At 36.6% G+C, this 27,586-nt stretch overlaps 1 protein-coding gene across 3 annotated transcripts; it reads right to left on the bottom strand.

The window, feature by feature from the left end:
* Positions 1 to 1,465: 1,465 nt before the first annotated feature.
* ccdc149a (coiled-coil domain containing 149a) lies at positions 1,466 to 26,767 on the bottom strand. Of its 3 annotated transcripts, XR_003676159.1 has the most exons (14): positions 26,600 to 26,767; positions 19,876 to 20,037; positions 19,524 to 19,562; positions 17,716 to 17,823; positions 17,521 to 17,637; positions 16,324 to 16,496; positions 15,058 to 15,130; positions 14,893 to 14,977; positions 12,788 to 12,932; positions 11,376 to 11,452; positions 10,411 to 10,443; positions 4,624 to 4,722; positions 3,390 to 3,986; positions 2,350 to 2,487 (listed from the first exon to the last, which is right to left on the bottom strand). XR_003676159.1 is itself a non-coding variant. In XM_028475122.1 (13 exons), exons 1-13 carry the CDS (start codon positions 26,648 to 26,650, stop codon positions 1,955 to 1,957), a joined length of 1,695 nt encoding a protein of 564 aa, XP_028330923.1. In that variant the 5' UTR covers positions 26,651 to 26,767; the 3' UTR covers positions 1,466 to 1,954. The 3 variants fall into 3 exon arrangements, 2 of the variants coding, with proteins under 2 accessions (XP_028330923.1, XP_028330924.1); XM_028475122.1 differs by lacking the exon at positions 3,390 to 3,986 and having other exon boundaries at positions 1,466 to 2,487; XM_028475123.1 differs by lacking the exons at positions 3,390 to 3,986; positions 10,411 to 10,443 and having other exon boundaries at positions 1,466 to 2,487.
* Positions 26,768 to 27,586: the final 819 nt, after the last annotated feature.

Genomic DNA, 27,586 nt, shown 5'->3' on the forward strand with positions numbered 1-27,586 from the left:
AAAACTGTCAGTCAATCACTGAAAGATTGGAGCGGCTGGAATATTGACACAGCAGCCTTGTGACGACTGGGATTAAATTATAATACACCATGCAGAACATTAGGATCAAACAAACCTAAGGTGTGTGTGTAAAAGCTCAAACAACTATTACAGCAAGTTGACAAAGTCAGTCTTTGTCGGCTCAAGTTTGGATCAGATAAAGTTTATGCCTGTGTGGCTTCAGGCTTAGGAGCTCATGCAAATATCTAACTTTTAATCTCTCCCACACAAAAAGTCAATTTAACTATAGCACTTCTTTGATGGTTTGTTTTTAGATTTCAGATACTTCATTTAATTAACAATCCATTATTTTATGTTGGTCATTTTTTTGTATTCATAAGCAACAATTTCCCGAGGAACAAGAATTTAATTTATTCACTCTTTTCTTGACTTTATGGTTTTCCAAAGCTAGTTTGATCTCTTACTCGTACTATTTTTAAAGTAGTTTTTAAACCTATAGTTTAGTGCATAGTAATTCTTTGGGCAACTTTTATTATAGCAGGGGCCACAAAAATATGACTGTCTGATCCAAGGGTCACATTATCAACATTCATTCAGCATGAATACAGCTAACAATGGGTTTTATTGTTGTTTTGTATATTGTGGGGCAATTCTCTGTATTTTGTATATTATTTTCCATTTTGTGTATATTTGTTGTTGTTTTATGTATTTCTGGAGTAATTTTGTGTATTTTTGTACAATACTTCTCATTTCGTGTATGGTTGTTGCAGTTTTATGTGTTTTTCTGAGTCATTTTGTGTGTGTTTTAAAGGAATTGTGTGTACATTTGTTGTTTTTTGTGTTAAGTCAGTTTGTGTATGTTTGATGCTGTGTCTAACTTTTTTCTTCTTAATTTTCTGTATTTCTGTTGTTGTTTTGTATTTTATTTGTGTTATTTTTGTAGCCATTTTGTGAGTTTTAGAGTGATTTTAATATTTTTTTTAGTTGTCTTGGATACTTTTGTTGTCTTTGTGTGAATGTTTTGAGTTATTTTGTGCATTTATTTTGGGGGCAGCACAAAGTCGGTACGAGTGCCCTGAATGTGGCCCCTGGGCCGCCAGTTCCCCACGGCAACTATGGACAGTAAAACCCTGCAATAGAGTGTTCTTCCTGTTGCACAGCCTGCTCTAATCAATTCTGGATCCAATGTTGTGTTTTTGTGAATTTGGTACACAGGATACATCAGTCCATTAAGAAACGTAATTGTATTTCTTTTTATGTGAGTGTTGACGTGTTATGTACCAGATCAGATTTAACCAAAGACCATACCTGACTACATCATGGTTTTGTGTCAGAAAGTCTTTGCTGGGATGAGTCCAACTTCAAAACACAATGTACATTTATACGATTATTTTTGTTAGAATGAGAAAAATCAGCAAACAAGGTTGCAGGTTTGTTTCTTTTTGTATTTTTAAATATCCAACATTTTTTCCATATAAAGGCACAAGTAGTTAACAGTGAAAAAATATCATACAGATTGTAAATCACTAATACATTCATTTCCATTAAGGTTATTCGTTCAGTTATAGTACAACACTATACTCAGTTGGATTTGCTCTGGGAGTCATCGCCAAATGCAGCTTCTGTTTATTGGAGTCCCTTGGGAAGAAGAAGAAGAAAGCAAACAATTGTGTTTATCTTTTTGCAGCGGAAAAGAAGAAGGGAAAGTGGGGCACAGGAGTTGATGCTGCCAGATTTGTTATTTTGCAAGCTAATTTCTTCCTTCGGGGCATGAAGTTTACAACTCCAACAAGCTGGTAATGTGTACCGTGGGCGGTCAGTGGAAGCTGAAATTTTGTGTTTTGCTGTTGGAAACGGCAAAAGAACCGTGAGACGGGAGCTGTGTATTGATTACGTCAACATGGAATACATATGGCACTTTTCAACAACTAAAATTGCTTTAAATATGAGTAGATCATGCCAAGTTGACATCATGACAGATTTCACTCTCTGCAACTCGACAGTGAATGTCCCACTCGCCTGCACCGAGCTCCTCTGTGGTCTGGTTCTCTGCCATTGACACCAGAGCTTCTTCATGCTTGGTTACTTCATTAAACTCATTATTCACCGACTCACAAGATAGACTCAGTCCCTCTGAGTGAAGAGCAGCAGCTTGTTTAATGGATTGCCATTGAAGTTCTGATTCAGTCGGAGGAGCATCCAGCGCCAAAGCCGCTTCTTCGCCTTCTTCCACCATGGAACCAAGTTCATCATCTTCAGCCTCTTCTATCTCACATCCCGCCTCCTCCACTGGACTCCGGCCATCCTCAAGCTCGATGGTGTCTGAATCCTCCAACGGTGTCACTATTTCTCCCACTAACCCGTCAATCCCGTTGGTCTCCATTTGCTCACTAGGCTCGATACGCAGTGCAGGTGAGTCTTCCCTGCTGGAGCCAGTTGTGTGGCAATCCCAAGATAATTCATGAGAACTTGTGTAGTTCGACCGACCTGGGAGGTGGAAGATGAGATATTGGTCATTTTTAATTGTTTGGTTGGTGTTGAAGATAAATAACATCAGAAAAGAACAATCAGAGAGCGCAAACCTCCGACGAGTGCCAAATATCCTTTTGCCAGATATTGCCAGCTATCTGGATCACTGATCCTAATCATGGTACCATGATCATTCAAGATTGAAAGGTGCAATCACACTGAAGAATCCTAGAGTGATTAAAATGCTCCAGGATTCTTTAATCCGGATATTCTGCCTTGTTTGGGCAGTGTGAACATGGAAACAAAGTCTAGAGCGGATCGGGTAGGCGAATTCTAGAGCGATTGTTTTTGCAATTGAAGTCAAGAGCGATTCAGGTACACTATGAACGTTATGAACGCTAAGACCAAACATAGGGCGTGTCCACGATGATGTAGAACACATGGTATTGTTGGTGGGCAGGAGAACTGTCTATGGCATGAAACAAAACATCAAAACCACCAACAGCACAACAATTTGTTGCTGCTCAGTTGTTGAATGCAGAATTGCAGAATTTTCTTGGCGTTCTTACGTGCTCACTTTGACCAATAAAAAAATACTTTTCTTCTCATTTCTGCACGTCTTACCTGAGAAGTCTCTACTGTAGTAACGACGCTACTAAAGGCGGGCAGGCGATTTTTGCCTCATTTTGAGCAGACAGTTCCCTCGTGCGTCTTTTTTTGGGATTGGGGCGAGTCTCGGCTAAATCGTGTGTCACGAGAAGCGTTCAAACCACCTCACAGCCAGCTCCCGATCAGCAATCGTATGGTCGCAAAAAAAAATCAATCACTGTTGAAGCAATGCCACGAACCAGCCTACCTCAAACTCTCACGCTGCGCATGCGCGAACATCGTAGGACCACTGTAGAATTAACAAATCGTACTTCCCACGTCTGTCCGGTCAATTCCTGGTCCATTACATCGCTGCCTTTTCTTTTTTGAAGCTGTTTTTGCTTAGCATCACGAATGTATATGCACTTCTGGGTTCTTCTTTTTCTGTTTTAATGGCAAAGCTTCAGAGTTCTTCTTCATCTAATTTGTACGTTGCATTTCTGGAAACAAGACCCCGACGTGTTGTGAATGGACGTACGGTGTGAGCCGTCAGATCGTGTCAGAGTGTCGATCTGAATGTGTGCAGCTCATGATTCATGTTCTCACACTATACGGACTCTGAAAAAAAAAATAAAAATAAAAATCACACAGTGTCTGCCCGTCTTAAGCGACCAGCTCGTGCAACTGCATCAGAGGCTGTTTGGAGCAAATCAAAAAGTGTGCTGTGAACACGTACCAGATCGCCTCGAAAATTGTTGGTGTAAATATGACCGCCTTGACGGAGGTAATAAGAATTTCTTGACATTCTGCTTTGCCAGGTTTGTGATCCAGACTTTTATAGTGTGAAACTAACATGAACTCACACTTACTCCTTAACAAACTCAACAATGTGTTGTTCATCCTGGAGGAAAAACTTTTCCATTTCAGGCCTAACCCAGTGTCAAAGAAAGCACAAAGTTATTTCAATTACTTATGTGACTGAAGTGCTTCCATGGTAACAAGCTAAATATAGCACAGGGCCTCTCAGACAAGACAAGTGTGACATCTACTGTCTCGGCAGAAGCAACAGCTTAGTTCAGCTTCTTTGCCAAAATGTGCTCTCGCTTGGGGGATTAGTGACCCATACATGTGGCTGTGCAGAAGAAAAGGTTAAAAACTGTGTGCACACACACACACAAAAAAAAAAAATCACAACTCAGACACAGACACGCCCACACAGACAAAAACATGCAAGAGGGAAGCAGAGCGACTTGAAGTAGCATCCATATTTATAGTCCCCACTCCTCCTCCTTTCAAAGGGAACACAGCAGAAGTTTTCTGAATGTCAGTGGGCAAGAATTTGCCTCACATTTCCAAAATGCCATGGCATTTGGGCAGCTTGCACCAATGAGGAGCAGAGAGGAGTGGAGGGCGGGAAAGGGAAGGGAAGGGAAGGGAAATCGCTCGGGTTAAACACAGTTGACGACAGGCCGGCAGTGGCTAATTGCAGCGTTTATACCATTAACTGTAGGCGCTACGATCAATGAGTGGAACACAAGCTATAGCCACAGATGATTACACACTCACCTTTAGGTGGCTGCACACTGGGGGGCGTGCTTAGCTGAGACGTGGCTCGTGTCGGACGGAGCTCTGGTTGGAGGTTTAGCGTGTTGCTGTCTCTCGTCCCTGTAAGAATCCAATAGAAACCCTGTTCATAGTGGCATCCAAGTACTCACGTTATTATTTCATTTATTTATTTGTGACAAGGAACAATGCACATTAATTGACATGAACATGTAATTGAGATGCTTTTATGGGTACTTTTTGGAGCATATTTCTAAATCAGTCATTTTACTTGTTCTTAAGTATGTTTTAAAAGTAGTAAAGTCATTTGTTACATTTCTACATCCAACCGTTATTGAGTAAATTATTCTTTTTTTGCTTTAAAATGATCAACTAACATTGTGAAACTACAAAAAATGAAATGACCAGACAACAATCAAATGCATCACATCATAGCCGACCAATCAGATTAAACGCAAATGCACCGCGCCAAAACAGCATTGAATGGAGGTTATTTTCTCAGGTTTAGAGTTGACACAATAAATGTCGCTTAGAACCTGACATTTTTTTATTTTCAATTAAATTCAATGGTGTTATTATACTTATAAAATTATTTTTCACATTTTGACAAACCTTTTATTTTATACAGATGCAGGGGTGGACTGGGACAAACATTCAGCCTTGACATTTTCTGTCCAGACCAGCCCACTACATTATCAGCAACACTGCGTAAAAGCTGTTATTAAGTCAGTGATGCTCTTTATGTCTTCATTTTAATGATTATTCCCCAGAAAATCTTAAAAGGGAGACACTTTTTAAGCCCTTTTTACCTATTTCCTTTGGTCATTTTGCAACTTCCTTTGTCCAATTTTTGCCCCTTTTCAAAAAGTTCTGAACACTTTTTTCAGATTTTGGCTACCTTTTGCCAATAAATTTCCCTTTTCCCCCCTATTTTTTGTTTATTTTTGCAAATTCTTTTTGACACTTTAATCAATTTTTTGTCTTTTCTTTAATTTTTTGGGGTCACTTTTCATCCAAATAAGCTAAATTTTGCCCAATAAATACAACTTGTTTCTTTTTTCCCCACATTTGGCCTCTTTCTGTATCACATTTTTGTCCTTTTTCACTATTGTTTGCCACATTTTGCCTATTTAAGATACCTCTTTGCCATTACATACCACTTAGTTCCCATTTTTGGCCACTCTTGACTGCTTTTGGCCCATTTTAGTCATTTTTCACTCTTTTTTTGCCACGTTTTTGCCACTTTTGGACCTTTTTTGGTCATGTTACCATGTCTGCCTCCATTTTGCTCATCAAAAGCAGATGGCCAGTCCACCCCTGTACAGATACCTTTGTGGAAAATAAATTAAATTCCAAGTGTGCAAGATTTGGTCTCTTCCTTTTTAAGTTTACTGTAAGCAAGGGAACCGTGGTAAGATTTATTACCAAAAATAAACATTGGTTACTTTGAGTACTATTTAATTAATCTACTTTTTACTAATACTTGAGTATTTTATGTATGACTTACTTGTACTTGAGTACAATTTCAATCAAGTATCAGTACTTCTATTTGAGTAGGATATATCAGTACTCGACACCTCTGCAAATGATAATCAACAAAAAAAAAGTGAGTGACTCCAGAAGAGTTTTTCCAGAGTCTCGGACTGAATGGCAACTCTACAGAGCTGTCATGCAGCATGGGAAACACACGCACGTATGCACTGCAGCACTCGCAGGAAGAGGAATTTGGCTCCCTGTCATCTGTCTTCATTAGTAATGGCTGCGCGACTCTTACGCCGACACCATATGCTCCTCGTAGGAGACTGTGTACTATAAACCAGACATCACAAGTTTACACACAAAACTATACGCACGCAGACAGCAAAAGTCGTACGCATTGTGGTATTTGTCTTCACTAAAAAGGCTGAATGGGGGGGGGGGGGGAGGCAGGCAGCCTGTTACTCTGATCGTTCAAGTGTGCAGCACCAAAAAACAAACAGATATGAGAAAATGGATGATTGGGTGACACAATGTATGAGAATCATGAATGGAGAACGAAAGACAGATTGTTATAAATGCATTCCATATTGTTGGAGATGCTGGAAAATGTACACCAAGGACGGGGGAAATGAGTGACTTTCCAAACGCACAAAAGATGGAGGACAACAATAGTAATGCAAATGAGTGAAGAACTGAATCTTGAACAGTTAGATAATAAAACCCTGTGTCAACAACCCATGTCTATCCTGTTTCTATATGAACTATTGCATCAACGTGACACATCATTCTTCAGGCATCTACAAAAGTGATATTTTTGGGGATTTAACTTCATTTTAGTGGTGGACCACTTGACCGTCACTGCATTTTACACGACAGTAATGCTAAATACAACTACATTCATTGCTAACCTGAATTGCCATTTCACAAACTTGTTGACTCTATTTACAGCTACATTAGATATTAGACTAAAAAGGAGTTTCCAACTGTCCAAAATATAAATAAAGGTTATGTATTTGTGAGAAACATCATAAAAAAAACCTAGAAACTTCCTGTATTAGTGCTAATTTAGTGTACACGACATCATTAAAAAATACCAGGGGTGTCTCGATACAACTTTTTACGATATTGGCCGACTCTGATATTAATCCGAGAAGATATATGCACCATTCCTACATATGTTTATTACTTATTTTGTAGTGTGGAAGGTTAGAAAATGCTTGATCAAGTGATATCAATCAAGCAGAGAATAATAGTCAACAACAAATACTGACCCACTAATTATTAACTAATGGGTTATTTATATACAGTACATTTAGAATATTCTACAACTGAATCAAAAACAGAAGATGTGAGAAATAACCTCAAGAAATCCAATAAAATCAATATTATATCTGATGTAATGTACACACATGGACAAAATTGTTGGTACCCTTCAGCTGAAGAAAGAAAAACACACAGTGGTCAATGAAATAACTTGAAAATGACAAAAGTAATAATAAATAAAAATATACTGAAAAAAAACTTTTGAAAAATCAGATATTGCTTTTGAATTGTGGTCCAACTGAATTATTTTGAAGCTTGGATTCAGTTTCTCTGTCCAGGCTCGTTTCATCATTTTGTTTTTATAAGATCAATGTAAAAGTTTAAAAAACGTGTAAAAGCAAATTGTTAAACTAATACTAGAGCCAGGACAAAAGCTAAGCATTGAAAGCATGTTGGGTCAGACCAATACATTTTTTTATGTTTTTGTAAAGGAAAAAGCACAAATTCAAACGAAATCCTGAATGTAACACAATTGGTCAAAATTCCTTGAACTAATTTTCTGGAAATTTGCAACACAATTTGCCAGAATTATGATGGATAATTTGCAAGAATTTTCCAGGTTTCTCTAAAATAATTGCCCATTTATTATTACTGTAAATAATCTAAATATGAGTCTTGAGTTTGACATATGTGTATTAGAGTTATCTTTAAGGCTTGTACAGAACATTTGTAAGTTAAAAATACAAAAATAGATTGAAAACCAACCTTGTACTGAGTCCTTTTGGACCAAAACAAAAATGAGAAAATAAGTCAAAACTTCAGACTGTGACTTTCTTCAGCCCACCCAGGAAATCATTGCCTCATCTCCATGTGCTCATGCACACATCCAGCAGCAATAATTGCCTAGTTTGCATATTTTTCAAACCCCAAAGACTGGATCCTAAACATGGCACTCCAAATAAGAGTAAAATGAAGAGAAGAGTACAAATCTGTCACACACTCTCAAACCTGCACATGAATCTGATGCTGTTTTGTTGCTGGAGGGTGACAGGAAATGCCTTCCTCTCAGCTGGAAAAAGCCTGTCAGCAGACCAAAAAACTAAAAACACAGCTTTACTGTGCATTTTGTACCCATCTATGCATTATCACTGGCTGATGCACAGTGACAGGCTTTCTCCTGCTATACCACATCTAAGCCTGCACACATTCAGCGTCAGGGTTGAGGTGAACCTGGGAGATCCATCCATCAATCACCACTCACACTAAAATCTCTCACTGCGTGGACGTCATTGTTATTGTTTTGGGCTCGATCTCCTTCTTACACAATGTAGACACCTCCACTTTTCTATGGGTTCTAGGTAAGCAGGCCAAGGCCCCTCTGTCCCATCCCATTTGCCTTCCACATCCATCAGCACAACATCATATCCCATCAAGGCCACAGATGCTCTCATCTCTCTCTGTATCTCCGTCTCACTGCGTGGTGGACAGAGTGCTGGTCCGGCTCTTTAGGCCCTTGCCTACAAATTCCCTAATAACGCCACATTCCCCTAAATGTGTTTGTAATGTGGGCAATCATTTTCAGTAATGGATGCCTGTCACTTTTATGGCGGGGAGAATCACGGTCTCGTGGCAAGGCACCTCCATCCAGCTGCACCCTCTCCACCTTTCACTGGCAGCGCAACATCTCCCTCCAGTGGACAAGAAGGGGAACTTACACTTACAAGTACAACTGATTGAACTTTTTAGGATTAAGTCTATAATAAAAATCAGGCATCTTTGATGAATACTACTTAAACGGTCTGTGTGAAAGCAGTGGGTGTAAAAATAGCTAAAAATGTATTTCTTTTCGGGTTTTAGTGAATAAATATATAAGCTGAAGACCTTTGCACTGTCAAATTATTTAAATTAATTGGTTTTACTAAAGTCCACGACTACATTGTTAATCAACCAACATTTAAAGAAGAAGTTTGTTGCTTTAGCACAGCAATAGCAAAATGTCTGAGACAAGGATAAGCATCAAGTCTATGGCTGAAATTATTATTAATAATAATAATAATAATAATAATAATACAGAGATGAAAGTAACACGTTACTGTAATTGAGTTGCTTTTATGGATACTTGTACTTTTTTTTGAGTACATTTCTAAATGAGTAATTTTATTTGTACTTAAGTATTTTTAAAAAGATGTAAAGTAATTTGTTACATTTGTAAACCAAACCTTTACTGAGTAAATTATTATTTTCTGTGATTATTTTCCCTAATTTCCATTTCATGGTCTCTTCATAAGGTACATGCGTTGTTACTATGGAATATTTGGCATGGCACTGTGTTAGAGTTCATCAATGTAGCTATACTTAGAGCCTGAGAATTTTTAAATTTTGAACTGAATTATTAGTGTTATTTTATTTTTTTAAATAATTGCACATTTTGACAAACCTTTAATATTAAACAGATGCCTTTGTGGAAAATAAATTAAGTTCCAACTGTGCAAGATTTGGTCTCTTCCTTTTTAGGTTTATACATGAGATGTTCACTGTACTTTGTGTCAGATAATTACACTTTTATACTGATTAAGTTTCGTACTGATGAACTTTTATGATGCTTGTTTCTGTTTGGCTTGAATCTTTGAAGTGTAGTTGAATGTTATTGGGAAAAGCATGTGAAATGTCAACAAACAAAAGGATTCTGTTCTATTCTAAATATTTCAAGTATGGAATGGTGAGGCGTACAGGAGAACACTACCTGTATTACTCAATGTAAGAGAGTTGCCAATTGTCAAGAACGGGCATTAAATCTGTATTGCTTTCGATTAGTTCGATCGTTTCAAAAAAGTTATGTTCTTCTTTGAAGCTTTAAAGTCAACATAACCCCCCCCCCGTTCAGTGAAAGGTATCATGAACAGACAAATGAGTGGGTAACCAGAGGAGATGACACATTGTAAACAGTGGGCGTGAGGTGACATGTTTTCTGGGCGTCTGCCCAAATTTATCCTGGCAAGAGACAGTGGAGGGCATGGATGGGTTAAGTGGGGCAGAAGGAATACATACTCCCAATTCCCACAGATACGTGGTAGGTCAAGCCTGAGACGCAGCCGGAAAGGAGAGAGAGACACAGGAACAGTAAGTGCAGAAAACTCATTAGAAGTTTAGTGTTAAAAAAAAAGAAATGGGGAAAATACCTTTTAACTGATATTAAATAGCGATTTTTTGCATATTTCAAATTTCAAAGGCACTGATAGTTTCTCAAATATTTACAAGACGCACATATAGGTGGCTAGCAAACAGTGGTGTATGCTAAAGGAGTGGTATAGATTAACAGTTGTACAAGGTAATCCGGTCATTTGAGGAGTGGAAAGTTGAGTCAGACAAGAATCTATGTAGAGACATTTAAAGGGACGAATATTTACGCGTTATTGAGTTTACAACAGCTCACATCTCAGAAACATTTACCCCTAGACCAGGGGTGTCAAACTCATTTTAGTTCAGGGGCCAAAAATGGACCAGTTTGACCTCAATTTGAGGTGGGGGAAAAAAAATAACATCTTTAACCATATTGTACTCTAGTCTTCAATATAAGTTAAAAATATACTTTAACATTCTTGATTTATTCATTCTTTTTACCAATCTGTGTAATTTAGAGGATTTTTGTGGAATTGTTTGTGAGAAATTGCAAGTATTGTGGGAAAATGTAGAGTTCTTTCCACAATGTGCAATTAAAAATGACTGCATTCATGTAATATGAACAAAGGAAAAATGCAAGCCCCAAAAAATATTGTAGAGTTAGTGAATTTCAGATAGATACAACTGGATTATTAGGTGATTTACACAATAATTCATGTTTTTTCTGTCATTTTTTAATTTTCTTAATGAATTGAATGATTTAAAGGGCCGGATTTGGCCCCCAGGCCTTGAGTTTAACACATGTGCCCTCGACTGTGTTTCAAATTAACATAACTTATTTCCCTTGTGTTAAAAATCAACTGTTAAAAATGTGTGAATATAATAGGACGCACCTGGAAGACTCCATAAACCAGAAACCTCCAAAGTCTTCAGCTTTCTTTCCAGATCTGAGACTCTATTTCCCAGAATCCTTCAGTGCAAAATAAAAAAAAAAGAAAAAAAAAAAAAAAAAATGAAACAAAGGGATCAGTGCAAAGTAAACACATGGTAAGTGTGTGTGTGTGTGTGTGTGTGTGTGTGTGGGCTCAAGTGTAAGAACATAGGAGTTTGTCTTTGAGGAGGAGGACTCATAAAGCTGCTGGGTAAACATGACTAAAGTTGGAATATTAGATGCAGTATTTGACTCTACGCTTTGATACAATAAACCAGGCATGGACAACAGGCAGCCCAAGGGCCACAAGTGGTCCTCGGTCTAATTATGCGTGGCCCCCCGGAAGTAAACAAAGAAAATGACTCAAAGAAATACATAAAATTACAGAAATATACAAAGGCATTAAAAAATAACAGAACTCTAGCAGAAGTACATAATAAGACAAAAAATTACAACAGAAATGCGCAAAGTTAACCAAAAACACTTCAAAAAAGGAACAAAAATAAAAGAAGAATTTTACAAAATTTTACAAAATAATAAAAAAGTATATAAAATGACAACAAAATATAACAAAAATACACAAAAGTAACCATAAAACACAACTAAAAATACACAAAAACAAAAGAGAATTTGAAAAATACATAGTAGTATATAAAATGACAACAAAATATTAAAAAGATGCAGTAACCAAAAACAAAAAAACACAACATACAACATACAAAAATAAAAGAGAATTAAAAAAAAAAAAAAAACTAAAAATACACAAAAAATAAGATAATTTTACAGATAACAGAAAAGTATAAAAAATGACAACATAAAACAAAAATGCACAAAATTAATCAAAAAACACAAAAGAAAATACACAAAAATAAAACAGAATTTTACAAAACAGAAAAGTATGTAAAATGACAACAAAATATGACAGAAATGCAGAAAACTTAACACAAAAATACCCCACACAACTAAAAATACACAAAAATAAAAGAGAATTTTACAAAAAACAACAAATGACTCAAAATGTATACAAAATTACAGAAAAATATGTAAAAACGACAAAAGAAGTACACAACATGAACCAAAAACTGTTTAAGATAACTAAAAATACACATAACGATAAATAACAGAAAAATTAACAAAATGACGAAAAAAATACACAAAATTATTCCAAAAACACAAAACACTGCTCCAAAAAAACCCAGAAAAGTATATAAAACCACAAGAAAAACAAAGCCAAACCCTTTGTTCTTTCCTGTATTCATGCTCTCATTGGTCGTTATTCATGAATATTGATAATGTGGCTCTCGGTTCAGCCCCTGCTGTGATAAAAGTCGAGCATGCCTGCATGTTTATTTTATTTTTTGGTGCTTTTAATACCTGTTTGTGTGTCTCTGATGCTGAATGACCAGATTCTTCTCATGGATGGTCTCCAGCAGTGCAGTGGCCAGGGACTTGAGGTCAGAGATGGACTGAGGTGTTGCCGGCAGGCTGCAGCCCTGCTCCTCCAGGAGCATCTCTTGCACTGATAAAAAAAAAAAAAAGAAAAGAAAAGAGGGCAGGAAGTAGAAAAATAGTTTGAAGTTTAAAAGAGGATCAGAAAGAAAAAAAGAGAAGAAGAGAGGATATAATGAGCATTAGACGGTGAGTTAGAAGCAGCTGTCTGTGAGGTGATACACTCCAAAATGCAACTCAACGGCCTACTGTGCTGCTCCTGCCAGCTACTGTCACTCATCATGGCAGGCTCATTTCCCTGCCAGTGGTGCTCTCTACCACTCCCAATACAATTAGTAACCCAGCTGGTATCTGAGTGCAGGCTGAAGGATTGGCCTCCAAAAAAAGGGAAGCTGTTCAATAATGCAGAGAGACACAGCGAAAGAATCAGATTTGTTGTGGAGGCGGTGGGCCAACAGTTGTGTACGTTTGGCTGATAACTGTCACCGGCTTTCACAAGTTTTCAGATTATTTGTTATCATCAGTTTAAATCTGGGCTGTCAAACTCAATTTAGTTCAGGGGACAAACAAGGAGCCGTTTGATCTCAAGAGGGCCACAGATAATATGCGGGAAAACGAGCATCATGGCAGCCATTGTTTATGTTAAACTGTTGAGAAAAACTCCAGATTTTTACAAAATCTTTTAATTTTCCTCAAACTATTACATAACAGCTCCCTTAATAAAATAGAAATTGCTCACAAAATCTTGTAAATTTAAAGTGAAGACCCTGTTGGGACTCATTTTATTCAGGCGCCAAATATGGAGCAGTTTGATCTCATGTGGGCCACAGATTTTATGCTGGAAAACGAGTAATTTCAACATTATTGTGCCCTGGTTTGCACTTGTACATAAAACATAAAATATGTAAGAAACCGACCTTATCCAAAAAATAAGTGACATATCTGTCCCAACAAGATCTTCACCAGGTGCGTCTCACCCGTGGGGGATGTGACACCCCCACTTTCATGAAAACAAAATTAACCCCCCTCACTTTTTACAGAGAGATTCATTGTTGAAAATGTATTGGTCCAGTTTGATTGATTGATTGATTGAATGGTGATCAAGCCAATCACAGCCAGCCATTTGACGAATCCGCCGTTCCGAGAAAGTAAACAAAGAGTTAACAGTGATGAGTAATGTGACAAAGAGTGAAAAGTGACTAAAATGGGCCAAAACCAGTCAAGAGTGGAAAAAAAATTGACAAAAATGACAAAACAGGTGGAATGTAATGGCAAAAGGTGGCTTAAATAAGGAAAATGTCATAAACAATAGTGAAAAAATGTGGGACAAAAAGAGGCAAAATGCAGGGAAAAAAGTGTTATTTATTGGGCAAAGGTAGCTTATTTGGATGAAAAGTGGCAAAAAATGGTTAAAGAATTGACAAAAATTGGATGAAAGTATCAAAAAAAATTGGAAAAAAGGGATATTTATTGGCAAAAGGAAGCCAAAGTCTGAAAAAACTAAAAAGTGTAAAAGTTTTGGGAAAAGGGGCAAAAATGGGAGAAAGGAAGTTGCAAAATAATAATTTAAATTTAGACATAAAGAGCCACATGTTGAGAATCACTGACTTAATAACAGCTTTATCATGGTTTTAGTAAATTGATTTAATAAACTAAATTGGAAGTCGGCGGTTGCCCTACCCTTAGAACACCCTCACTTTTAAAATCGCTGCTCTCCCCATAGTCTTCACTTTAAATTTACTAGATTTGTGCCAAATTTCTATTTAACTGAGGAAAATGTGTAATAATTTGAGAGAAATTTAAAGATTTATGAGGTTTTTATCAACAGTTAAACATTAAAAATGCACCAGGAACACCATGAGTCCCTGCAAATAAAGTTGAGTTTCATTTACACAATGATTCATGTTTGTCATTTTTACTTTCTCTTGCGGGGCCGAATTGGGTGCTCCAAATGGCCGGATTTGGCCCCCGGGGCCTCGAGTTTGACACGTGGTTTAAATTGACACCAAAATTGAGCCGAGCAGTTTCACCTTGTTTGGCTGAGAGGACTCCAGTGAGGGGACTGGTACTGGATTTCCCATATGTGTTGGAGTTTTTCTTTCGTTCCAGGGCTGACTGAAAGGACACGGCTCAGCTCAAACACTCATTCAGTGAATTTTCACATACAAATAAAAAAAAAAAATAAAAAATCTTACCTTATATTTCATTATGTTGGATTTCAACAGGTTCACCTCCTCCTGCAGCTGGGTGAAACGGTCATGCAAATACCTGAAAATAAACTCAATTAGGAGACCTTATAATAATGGGCGAAACTTCCTGCTTTAATGTTACTATTATTACATTAACACAGTGTTTTGCAACCATGGGGTCGGGACCCCATGTGGGATCACCAGGAATTAAAATTAGGTCGTCTGAAATGTCTAGTAATTGGTAAAAAAAAAAAAAAAAAACTGATTCAATTTTATTTTTAAAAAGTTTTGAATTATTATATCAAAATGATTACATCACACACACTATATACAGTATATATCAAATGAATGTATCCTAAACTTAAACTTTCTCAAGTATATATCGAGTTCAAATAACATGCAGTATAAAAATATCTGAGGTGGTGCATCTTGTCACTTTGTGCACTAATCCTGGCAACTCTGTGTTTGTAACACTTAAATAAACATGATCAAAAACTAATTCTAGGAAGAAAAAAAATAACTCTAGAGTCGCCGGACATTTGTGATCTCAAAATGGGGCCACGACCCGAAAAAGGTTGGAAACCTCTGCATTAATATATTCTCTATATATATATAATTTAATGCTAAAAAACAGCGAAAATAAATAAAAATAACAGTAATCGCGACCTGAATAATAACAGGAAGAACTGATGAAAGGACTGATTGGCCATTTGCAAAATGCTAGTTATTTATAATATCTACAGTAGCACCACCAGGAATAAGATGGACATTAAGGAACATTTTGTTTGCAAAAGTTTGAAAAATGTATATAAAGTCATTTTAGTTCAGAATATGGACCAGTTTAATCTCAAGTGGGCCACAGATTTTATGTGGGGAGGGGAAAAAAAGAATAATTAACATTATTGTGCCCTAATTTTCAATAACAGTTCAATTCACTTCTGAAAATCTTGATTTTGTCACCAATTTTTTGAGTCATTTAGAGGAATTTTGTGGAATTGTTTGTGAGAAATTGAAAGAATTGTGGAAAAATTGAGAGTTCTTTCACCAATTTGCAATTCAAAATGACTGCATTCATGTGATATTGTGGAGTTTCATTAAATTGGTAGATTTTAGATATATCTACAACTGGATTATTTTGTAATGCTCTAAAGATTTTGACACGTGATGTAAAAAAATCATTATATTTTAATGACATGGTAAATGTAAAAAAACAACTTCAATCTAACATTTTTTAGATCTGACATAAGTGGGTTTTATTTTTTAATTTTTTACCTATTTTCCATGCAAAGAGCGTCAACATCAATGATCCGCGCCTCACGGTTCCCCAACACGTGGTTGAGCTCCACGTTGAGCCGCTCGGCCTTCTCCCTGAACACGCTGCGCTCGGCCTTCACGTCCTGCAGCTCGTCTGTCAGCGCCTTCATGTTGTGCTCCATCTCCTCCATCTAGAAGAGAAAGGATCCGTGCCAAAAGTACAGCAGCTGAAGACATTTTTTCTTCGTAAAAAAACGGAGTAATGCGCAAAACCTGCATGTCAAAATGTTTTTTTTTTCCTTTAGAAGCTACACTCAGCACAGACAGATTCTGTTTCTATTTTAAACTATTTAGTACAGCATTACAGGTCCATTGTAAAGGCATATCACACATTCAAATTATGTATTTTGTATCTATTTAAGTCAAGGTCAAGGATTTAGGGGGATCTATGAACCATTGTTGGGGTCAATTACATTTTTCAACTGCAATTCCGGTTATGACCAGCATTTTTTTCTGATTAAACTTAAAATTACAATTATTATTTCCCCATAAACGTCAATAACATTTACCTTCTCAATTGCTAAAGTTCAATTACATTTAATAACAATTATTGACCCTTTTATAAATAATCCCATAAAAGTGTGTAATTGATAATTAATTACAATTACGACATAATTATAATTGTAACTGTGATTTTAAAAATCTGTTGCTGTCGTAATGGTAATCAAATTATAATTGAGTTTCGATAATTGACTGTGTAATTGCAATTGTCATGAAAATTCTATAAAAAATGTCATGTTACTGTTCAATGTACAGATATGTATTTAAGAAATATGAAATTTAGGGGTACATTGACACAAAAATGACTCAGACTCCCACACCAAAAATATCAATACCAATATTTTCATTGATTACGCCTAATATAGAAACTAATAGATAGGAATTAAATTAGATGATAGATATTATAATAAGAGATGCTAACAGAAAGCTAACACAAGAGGAAGGTTAACTTTTATTAGATTATCTATTTCAGAATCAGTAATTGTGAGGAAATGTAATTGAATTAGTAATTGAGAACGTAATTGTTATCGACTTTCTGAGGATATAAAATAACTGTAATTTAATTGTAATTGTGAAAAAAAAAGCTGGCAACTGTAATTGTAATTGACAAATGTAATTGACCCCAGCCCTGATTACGGTAACAAATGTAAAAACCTGTAGCCCCGCCCTCTCCAGCTGGCAGACCAGGTCTTCTCTTTCATGTGCGGGGAAGTGACGCACTCCGACCTCTTCGTCACCCAGCCTCTGTCGTGTAATGGTCATCCTCAGGAGCTGCAGAGGAGAAACTCAGTTACATTCATGCGTTTCATATCGGGAGTGCCAGCCATAAAGACGTGTTTGCAATGGTACCTTGTTATCTCCCTGGGCCTCTGTCAGCCTCTGTGTGAGCTCCTTCACCTCCTCTGTGAGCTTCTTCACTCGTTCTCTTGAGTCTCTCAACAACTGAGCCAGGTTCACCTTGGCAACGACAAATACAAGCCAAAAAACATCCCCAGTCAGAAAAGACGGATGAAAACTTCCTCTTACACATATAAATACATCCGTACACAAAATTAAACTTGCAAAAAACATCCAGGGGTGGGCTGACCATCTGGCATACCGGGCATCATCCCGGTGGGCCATTGATCCTAAGTGGGCCGGTCCGGTCCGCTACGTGTTGTATTTTTTTATTTTTTGTTCTTTTTTAATAAGCGAGTGGAGGCAGACATTGTAACAGGTGGCCAAAAATGGTACAAAAATGGCAAAAACAAGGCAAAAAAAAAGAGTGAAAAGTTACTAAAATGGGTCAAAAACAGTCAAGAGTGGCAAAATAATTGACAACTAAAGAGGAACCAGGTGAGAGAGAGATAGTACCCACATTCACTCAAACTTTTGACAGGTGTGACGTCACGCCCTTTGTCCCGCCCCCAAACCGGAAGTGATCTCTGCTGAGGGGTATTGTCTTTCTGCTTCTTATAACTAGCGCGGTAGAACCAACGGGCTGTGCCTGATGTTTTTGTCAACCAAATACTCACAAATGGTTCTTTTAGCTCACATAAATCGGTGGATGTGGGAAAAGGATTCAGCTTTTGCTTTTTTGTAGTATCAGAAGCAGCTTCTTCTTCTTCATTATTTTTGATGTTTCTAGGGTTAGCTAGTTTTAATACACCCCAGTCATTTGACGACAAATCAGCCGCAGACATTTGTGTGGTTTCACAAACATTCTTCTGATACAGACAGAGTTCACCCGTCTCATACTTGAATACGTACCCCCAGCTCCCGCGTTCATCATAACTTTCAAGTGACCACTCTTGATGCAAAGGAAATGGAGGTGGTGTCTGAATTCTTTTCAAAAACACCAAAGACTTTTCATGCTGACCGGCAATACGTTTTGATTCTTGTAGAATTGTAATAACAGTTTCACTAATGATACCTGTAGACATGGTGAAGCCAGTGTGTGTGTGTGCGTAAGTCCAAAGGTTGTATGTTCAAAGCACTCTAATCTGCATAGAGACGACCAAAGTAGGTCAGGTTTTTTTTTTTTTTTTCTTCATTTTGGCGGGTGCTATAAGGCGGGACTTCCGGTTTGGGAAGGCGGGACTTCCGGTTTGGGGGCGGGACAAAGGGCGTGACGTCACACCTGTCAAAAGTTTGAGTGAATGTGGGTACTATCTCTCTCTCAGGTGGTACGTAATGGCAAAGGGGTAGCTTTAATTGGCAAAATATGGCAAACAACAGTGAAAAAGGGCAAAAATGCGGAACAAAAAGAGGCGAAATGTAAAGAAACAAAGGAAGCAAGTGGTATTTTTTGGGCAAAAGGTAGCTTAGCGGGATGAAAAGTGGCCCAAAAAATTAAAAATAGGACAAAAATTGGATGAAAGGGTCAAAAAGAAGTAAAAATATGAAAAAAAAAAAAAAAAGGATATTCATTGAGCAAACGGTATAGTAAAGTCTGGAAAAGGTGTTGGAAAGCGGTAAAAATGTGACAAAGGAAGTTCCAAAACGGCCAAAGGTAAAAAGGGGTTAAAATGTCCCCTCTTTAAGGTTTTCTGGGAGAATAATAATTACAATCAAGACATAAAGACCCCTGCCAACATACTTTTATATCATATTAAGATTAAGGCAATGACATTAGAAACTAATGCAACAGGACAGTCCTCACATTGGCAACAACTTACTTGATTGCGTTTTTCTGGTGGCAAAGAGGGGTCACCATCCTGGAACATAAAAACAAAAACCCCATCGGTTACTTTTGCTTTTGGATTATTATTATTTTTTTTTTTAAAAAAGAACAAAAATAATGATGTGACTACCCAGTTATGAAGTTGTGATCAAAGTTTTAATATACAGAAAGCTGTTCGAGGTTACATTTCATATCAGTGGTCAGTGTTGGGGGTCAAGAATCAAGTACATCTACTCCAAAAATACAGCACTTAGTAGAGCTTGATATCACTGATCAAATGTATGCTCATACAGCTTTCCATTTTAATGTGCAAATCTTTCATATCGTCCAAAAGGTGACACACTCACAATGAGTTCTCTGTACTTCTTTTTCAGTCCCTGGTGGCGCTCCCGCAGCTGGTTGGCCATCAGCTTGTACTGGTCCCGTTCCTGCTGACAGGTATCCAGCTCTTTGGACAGGATGAGAAGAGCCTCCTTCTTGCTCTCCAGTTTCCTCTTACACACCAGGAACTACAATTCAGAGGAGTGACGATAATGTGTGATAACAATCAATTTTTTTATACACACTGCGTGACCAAACTTTTCAGGTTAGTGGACTCTGTGCAAAATGTCGCGATGGTGAGAAAGAATGATTTAAAAAAAACAGGGCAAGCATGTCCAGGATAGGAGGAAGTTGCGTGTGTGGAGAACGGCGGGGGGAGAGACTTGGAGGAATGCCAAAATACAGTAGGAAATCCATACAACTCTGACCCAGATTGCAATATAATAATAATTTTGCTATGAAAAGCCCGGTCTCAGTGTTGTTTTTGTAGTTTTATAGAAGGAAACTAATGTTGAGGTGTCACTAAAGCAAAAAAAATTGCTTCAATGTCACTAATTGATTTTTCTCAGCTTTTTTGTCACAAACTGACGATTTGTGTGAAATTTGTCTCTATTCAACTGCGGATTACAGAAGAACGAAACAAGCTGGAAACATAATTATCTCTTTCTGATTAAATGAGAGACTTTAATCTTTCAGAACCTGGTGTTAGAATTCAGTGTCACCGTACAAAATTTTAAAAAAAAATCAGTCAAAATGCTCAAAAACGGCTGACACTGAGGGGGTAGAAATTTTGAAAATGGGTTAACAATTAGATTCATATATATATATATACATATATATATATATATATGTTTTATCACTGTGTTTATTGAGTTTTCATTTGATTTTCATACAGATATAGAAAAAGGTCTGTACAGAACTTTCAACGCAAACCACATTACCCATAAACCCCCACCCTCCCTCCCTCTATCCCCCACAGACAGTACACTACATTATAATAGTAATATTAGTGGTATTGTTAAGTATCGTATTCAGTATTGCATTCACTCAAGGAAAACACAAATGTGAAAAAATTAAAGAAAAATAATAAAATAAAAATAATAACAGTTAAAATATATATAATAATAACAATTAAAATATAAAGAGAGAAAATAAATATGTAATTTAAGTTAGCAAAATATAATAGTTGTAAAACCAGGCAATATACATGCTATGTGCATGTGCTATGAAATTGATCTCAATTAGGCTGCGGTGCATCAGTGGCTCAGGTAGAGCAGGATTAAAATGGAATGGGGTAGCTTTATATATTTTCTGGACACTTTGAAACTTTATTCTTGTATCACGCCATATTTTAGCCATATGTTTTATTTTTGGGTTAGTTACCTCTTTCAGACTATGGTAAAAGGGAATAAACAGAATACTTGACATCACTTCAATAGCATGGGATTGATCAATTTGTTTCCATGCTGGAGGATGTTCAGAGTTTTTGACCCAAGACCAGATAGCTTTGGATTGGGCAGCCATATAGTATAACTGAAAATCAGATAGGCTAAGTCCTTCCTGATCAGTGGGACAACAGAGGGTTTTAAGCTTGACTCTTGCAGCCTTCCCGTTCCACAGAAATCTAGAAATCTGGCTGTCCAATTTTTTAAAAAAGGCTTTTGGTATTGGTGTTGGAAGTGCTTGAAATAGATAAATATGGGTAGGACATTCATTTTTATGCTGTTTACTCGCCCACTTAGGGATAGAAGTAGGGGCTTCCACCTTTTCAGGTGCACTTCTACTTTTTAAGAAGGGGGTGATAATTGAGAGGGAAAACATGGTCTAACTGATTGAGTATCTGCACTCCCAAATAACAAATCTAATAGGGTTCCCAATGAAATAGGATGTTAACTCTTGGTAGTTGTTGGGCTACCTTAATGAGGGGCAATATACTTTTATTTAAGTTTATTTTATAGCCAGAGACACGGCCAAATTCTTCTAATACAATACTAAGGGTGGGAAGTGATGATGCTGCATCGGTCAGGTACAGCAAGATATCGTCTGCGTAAAGAGAGATGACATGATTTTCCTGCTCAACCACAAAGCCCTCTATAGTAGAATGTGCTCTTATAGCAATTGCGAGGGGCTCAATAGCCAGAGAAAAAAGCAGTGGGGACATGGGACAGCCCTGACGTGTACCCCATGACAAGGGAAAAAGAGACGATATACAGTATAAGCATTTGTATGAATCATCGCTGATGGATTGAGATAGAGTATCTGAATCATTTGTAGAAAAATTTGGACCAAAGTTCAATTTTTCCAAGACTGCAAAGAAGAATGCCCACTCAAGGCGTTCGAATGCCTTTTCAGTATCTGATGAAAGAGCAACTACAGGGGTGTTGGTGTCTTTAGCACAAGAAATAATATTTAGAAATCTACGTATGTTAGGATTAGGGTATGTTAGGGTTTTAATGAAACCAGTCTGGTCCTTATTTATAAGATTAGGCAATACATCTAGAGGCTATAACCTTGGTAAATATCTTATTTTCAGATGGCAGGAGAGAAATAGGTCTATAGGAACTGCACAGTTTTGGATCCTTGCCTGGCTTCGGCAAGACTATGATCAGGGCCTGTTCTAATGTTTTGGGCAGCTGGTTAATCTCAATTGCATGTCTGAACATGCCTGTTAGCGGTGTAATGAGATCAGATGCAAAAGCTTTGTAGATGTCCATGGGGAAACCATCTGGTCCTGGTGATTTCCCGTCCGAAAGCTTTTCTATTGCATTCAGAACTTCCTGATTAGTGATCTCCATCTCCAGATTGTCCCGTGTCCCCTCAGCCACTCCCGGCATCGTAATTCCCTCCAAAAAATTATCAACTTTACAACTATTCACGCCCTGAGGGTAGTCTAACTCCACAAAGAAGTCCCTAAAGGCCTCATTAGTTAATTTAGGTTAATAAACTACAGTGGCACCTGCCTTGGTCTTAATTGAAGGGATACATCTTGAATGTCCTCTTTCCGGATCTGCCAGGCTAACAATTTTCCACATTTGTCCCCATGTTCATAGTTTTCAACCATGCGTGGAGTTAGCATGTCATATTCGATCTTTTTGTTATTTAAAGTGTTGAAGGTCTCCTCATTTCAATTTTGAAAATTGCCAATATGATACTTGATACGTTTGACATAGTCTGCGTCATTGAGTAGGTGTGTGGGAAAAATTGCCACAGTCTTAAACCCCTTGAGATATTCTGATGAGCCATATGGATCATAAGATCTGAGTTAGTCATAGCTAGGTATTCGCAGGAACCTACAAGGTGGATTTTTTCACCATGAATAAGAAAAACATCGATTCTGGAATAACTAATATGAGCATGTGAGTAGAATAGGGATGTAACGATTAATCGTAAGGCAGTTAAAAATCGATTCATAGGTATCACGGTTGAAATCGATTTTCTGAAAATTGAATCGCTGTACTTTTTTTAACCAGCAGAGAGCGCTATCCCCAAGTGTAGGCGGCGGGCGGAGTCTGCTAATAGTTTCTTTCTGGTCGCCTTCTACTCTTAATTATGTTAATAAATGATTCATTACCCCTTTAGCACCGAAAGAATATCTATAATATTACTTGAATATCTGTAAAAGTCACGTTTTTCTATTAGCTCTGTCTGCTAGCATAGCTTCTCTTCTTCACTGCAAGATATTTGCATGCCAACCGACCATTGTGTTACCAGCGCCCTCTGCTGGTCCAAACAAATATGATGTAAATCAGTGTAATCAAGTCCAATTGTTAAGGCACAAAATACATTTTCAGTTGCACTTCAAAAAAAAAAAGAACTATTATGCAGTTTTGCATTGTTTATTATAGAACCAGAATTTAAATTAATAGGCTTCATTTTCATTTGTATTATTCCTTTATTTATTTCATTCAAGATTTATTTTTAGTTAAATTGCATTGTTTTGAATTGTTTATCAAGGAATTCTTTTGACAATGAAAAATAAAAGTTAAATAGTACAGTATTTTCTAGTTTTTTTCCCAAAAAAAAATTTGTCTACAGTCCCATTTTGTAAAATAAATCGTGAGAGAATCGTATCGTGAACCCAGTATCGTGAATCGAATCGTATCGGGAGTTGAGTGAATCGTTACATCCCTAGAGTAGAATGAGTAGTGTTTTATGCAATTCCCTCCAAATGTCTACCAGTTAGAGGTCGGCCATTTCTCTATTAAGTGTCTTGGCTGTTTGGGTTGGAGTGTTGGGATTAGAGGATGATCGGTCCTTTTCGGGGTCCAGAACTAGATTCAGATCCCCACCTATGACAAGCTCATTTGAGGTACATGTAAGCATGAGAAACAATTTTAGAAAGAATTGAGGGCAATCACAATTGGGGCCATAAGCATTAATCAGTGTGTAAATGTAACATTTACATTTAATATTAACATTTACATTTAGATTTAACATTTAGTTTTAACATTGACAAGTATTGTTGTAAATCTGGTCAAAGGTAATGTTAAAAAAAAAAAAAAAAAAAATCACTCGCGCTTTTTAAACGTGGTTTGTTGATAAAGGTTGCTGCTTATTTTAGCATGTGCAACTTTACAATCGAGCAACTCTATCACAGCGGGCGCCACAAAATGGTGATTGTATCTGATCTGTGTATCTGATCCGGTGGCCACATGATCAACATTCATGTCAGCATTTAGAATAATCACCAATCTGAAAATTAACACAGGAGGAAAAAGAGTTTTATCTTTTTTTGTTTTTGTGGTTATGATGTTTTGTCAGTTTTTAGTTATTTTGTGCATTTTTAAAGTCATGTGTTTTTGTTATTTTATTATGTTCTTGTTGTAATTTTCTGCAATTTTGTTGTAATGTTGTGCCTTTTCGGGGTCACTTTCTGTATTTTCGTTGTTTTTTTCTGTATTTTCATATCATTTTGTGTCAGTTTGTGTGTCTTTGAAGCTTTTCTGTGTTGTTTTGCGTTGCTGAAGTCATTTTGTTTGTTTAAGTGTTTGTTGTGTCTGTCTTTGTTGTCATTTCATGTTTTATGAGTCATTTTGTGTATTTTTTGTGTGTTTTTGTGTACTTTGTGCATTTTGCTGTCAATTTGTGTGTTTTGGGAGTTGTTTTTATGTTTTATGTTGGGCTTTATATTCCTTCCAACTTCTAGAAATACAATTTTGGGGGATTTGCTTTGGGGCCACAAAAAATTAGACTGAGAGCCAGGGTTGGGGTAATTTATAATTGTAATTGTGTAATTGATACTTAAGGAGTAATTATAATTGTAATTTAAAAAAATATCTGTTAATCGTATTTTAATTGTAATTGAGTTTAGATAATTGTTTTTGTAATTGCCATGAACGTTCTATAAGAATTGTCAATTACAGTATTATTTAATGCAAAACTGGGGAAAAGTGCATCAGATCTATGTACAGTTCAGCAAAAATGTTGTTAATTATTAAAATATATTTCAGATCAAGCTTTCCCACATTTTACCATTTAAAAAAAAATTGAAATCAAGGGGTATACTGACACAAAAGAGGCTGAGACGCCATCACCAAAAATATTAAAACCTATATTTTCATTGATTAGGAAGCCAAACAATAAAACCAATAGATAGGAAAATAATTAGATGATAGATATTAGTTTTTAGTGTATTTTACAGCTGATTTAAGACCTGTTATCATAAGCTGACACAAGAGGAAAGTTAAGTTTTATTAGGTTATTTATTTATTTCAGGCTCAGTAATTGTGATTAATTGTAATCTTTAGTAATTGATAGCGCTGGGCGATTTTGCCTAAAAAAAAATCTCCGACTTTTTAAAGAAAAATTTCATTTTAGATTATCGATTTTTGATTTATTCATTATTTCAATGCACTTAAAAATGACATCATATATATTATCAAAAGTACAACTTTATTGCTGTGATTGTCCTCAAGAGTTAAAATGCATAGAACAATCCCAAAATAAACAGTAAATGAGGCTCTGTCATTCAACAATTTCAAGCTTTAACCCAGGTTTAAGCAAAAGTGCAACATCACCTTCACAGTAGCTTCAATTTTCTGATTAAAAAAATCAGATAACTACATATTTTATAACATTACAATTTAAAAAATAATATACTCTTCCATTAGCATCTCAGCATAGTGTGAATAAAACATTAAACGTGCCTGTGGCACACATATAGCCTACTCAAAGGGTAAAATACTTAAAAATGTATTTCTTTTTAACTCGAATTTGCTAAATAAAATTTGTTTTTATCTACAAATTCGACTAATCAATTAAATCGATTTTATTTTTTCCCAGCCCTAGTAATTGAGAACGTAATTGTAATTGGACTTTGAGGTCAAAAAGTAATTGTAATTGGGGAAACTCGTCATTATAATTGTAATTGAACAATGATATAGGACAACACTCACAGAACAAATAACAGACACCAGGATGTAGCAGAGCAAAGTGAACTCATATCCTGGTCACAGGTAAACTACACGTAGGGCCACAGGTGGATTTAAAGTCAACGTATCCCTGAAGAAGGAGGTTAGCAGCTTGGGCTAATTAGCTCGATACCTACTAATAGTATTTTTAAAAAATAATAATAATAATATTAATAATAATAATAAGCTCGGGTAGTCGTAATCAAGGGAGAGCAGCTACAGCTGAGCTGACACGTCCCTCCATGAAGGCGGAAAGGACCACAGCCAACCGCTGCCATATGGAGCACCGGGAGCTCCTCTCATATCAGTCCGCCGCTACAGCGCCTGTCCGCGGACTCACCTCGCTGACCAGCCCCTGCCAGTCGCTGTCGCTCCTCCTGGAAGACTGCATCCTCCGAGGTGTTGCAAAGCGACACGGACACAGAGACAGACCGCTGTCCGTGACCCAGTGAAGTCCTCTGTCCTGCTCCGAGTCCGTTTGTTTATCTATCGACGTCACGTTTTCCCTCCTCCGTCGAGTCGTGCGTAAAAATGTTACAAAAAATAACAGGTTCCGCTTTGTGGTTAAACATTATTTTAAAAAAGAAAGAAAGAAAAAGAAACACTTTGGATTAAAGTTTAAATGTAAAAAAAAAAAAAAAAATTCAAATTTTATCATTCTTGTTGGAAAATAGTTCAGAGTAGAGAATAGTTGTCCCACTACATATGTATGTATGTGTGTGTATGTATATATATATATATATATATATATATATATACATACAGGTATTTGTGTACATGTACTGTATGTATTTATATATGTATGTACTTGTACAACCGCGGACGCATGTGTGTGTACATTGATATATGTAAACATCTCTACATAACCTTTTCCCCTTTTGTAACATTAATATCCTAATTGTAAATTTAGTCCTACATATATATTGTGAAAACCTGTTTTGTTATTCTATTTTAATCTTATTGTTTTGCACAAATGTAGCTATTTTATAACATTTCATCTTTTTGTGTGTACATGGTTCTCACACTTGCTTTGGCAATGTAAAGCTGTTTTCTCATGCCAATAAAGCTGTTTTCATTTGAATTGAAATAGGAACATTTTGAGAGCTCACTGAAATTGACCAAAATGCTGTATTAAAGCTTTTTTAGGTTTTCTTGTTTTCTTAAGAAAAAAAAATAATAATTTTTTTTGTTTTTCTTTATTATTTCTTTATTTTTTACCTTGGCTTTCATGTTGCGTGCAGAAGAACACATCAAAATGTAATGTAAGACATCACAGTAAGGGGTTTGTAATTTAAAACTTTATTTCAAACAAACACATGATATGGGC

Source organism: Gouania willdenowi, chromosome 18 (assembly GCF_900634775.1).
Source record: "Gouania willdenowi chromosome 18, fGouWil2.1, whole genome shotgun sequence".
In the NCBI taxonomy this organism is placed as follows: domain Eukaryota; kingdom Metazoa; phylum Chordata; class Actinopteri; order Blenniiformes; family Gobiesocidae; genus Gouania; species Gouania willdenowi.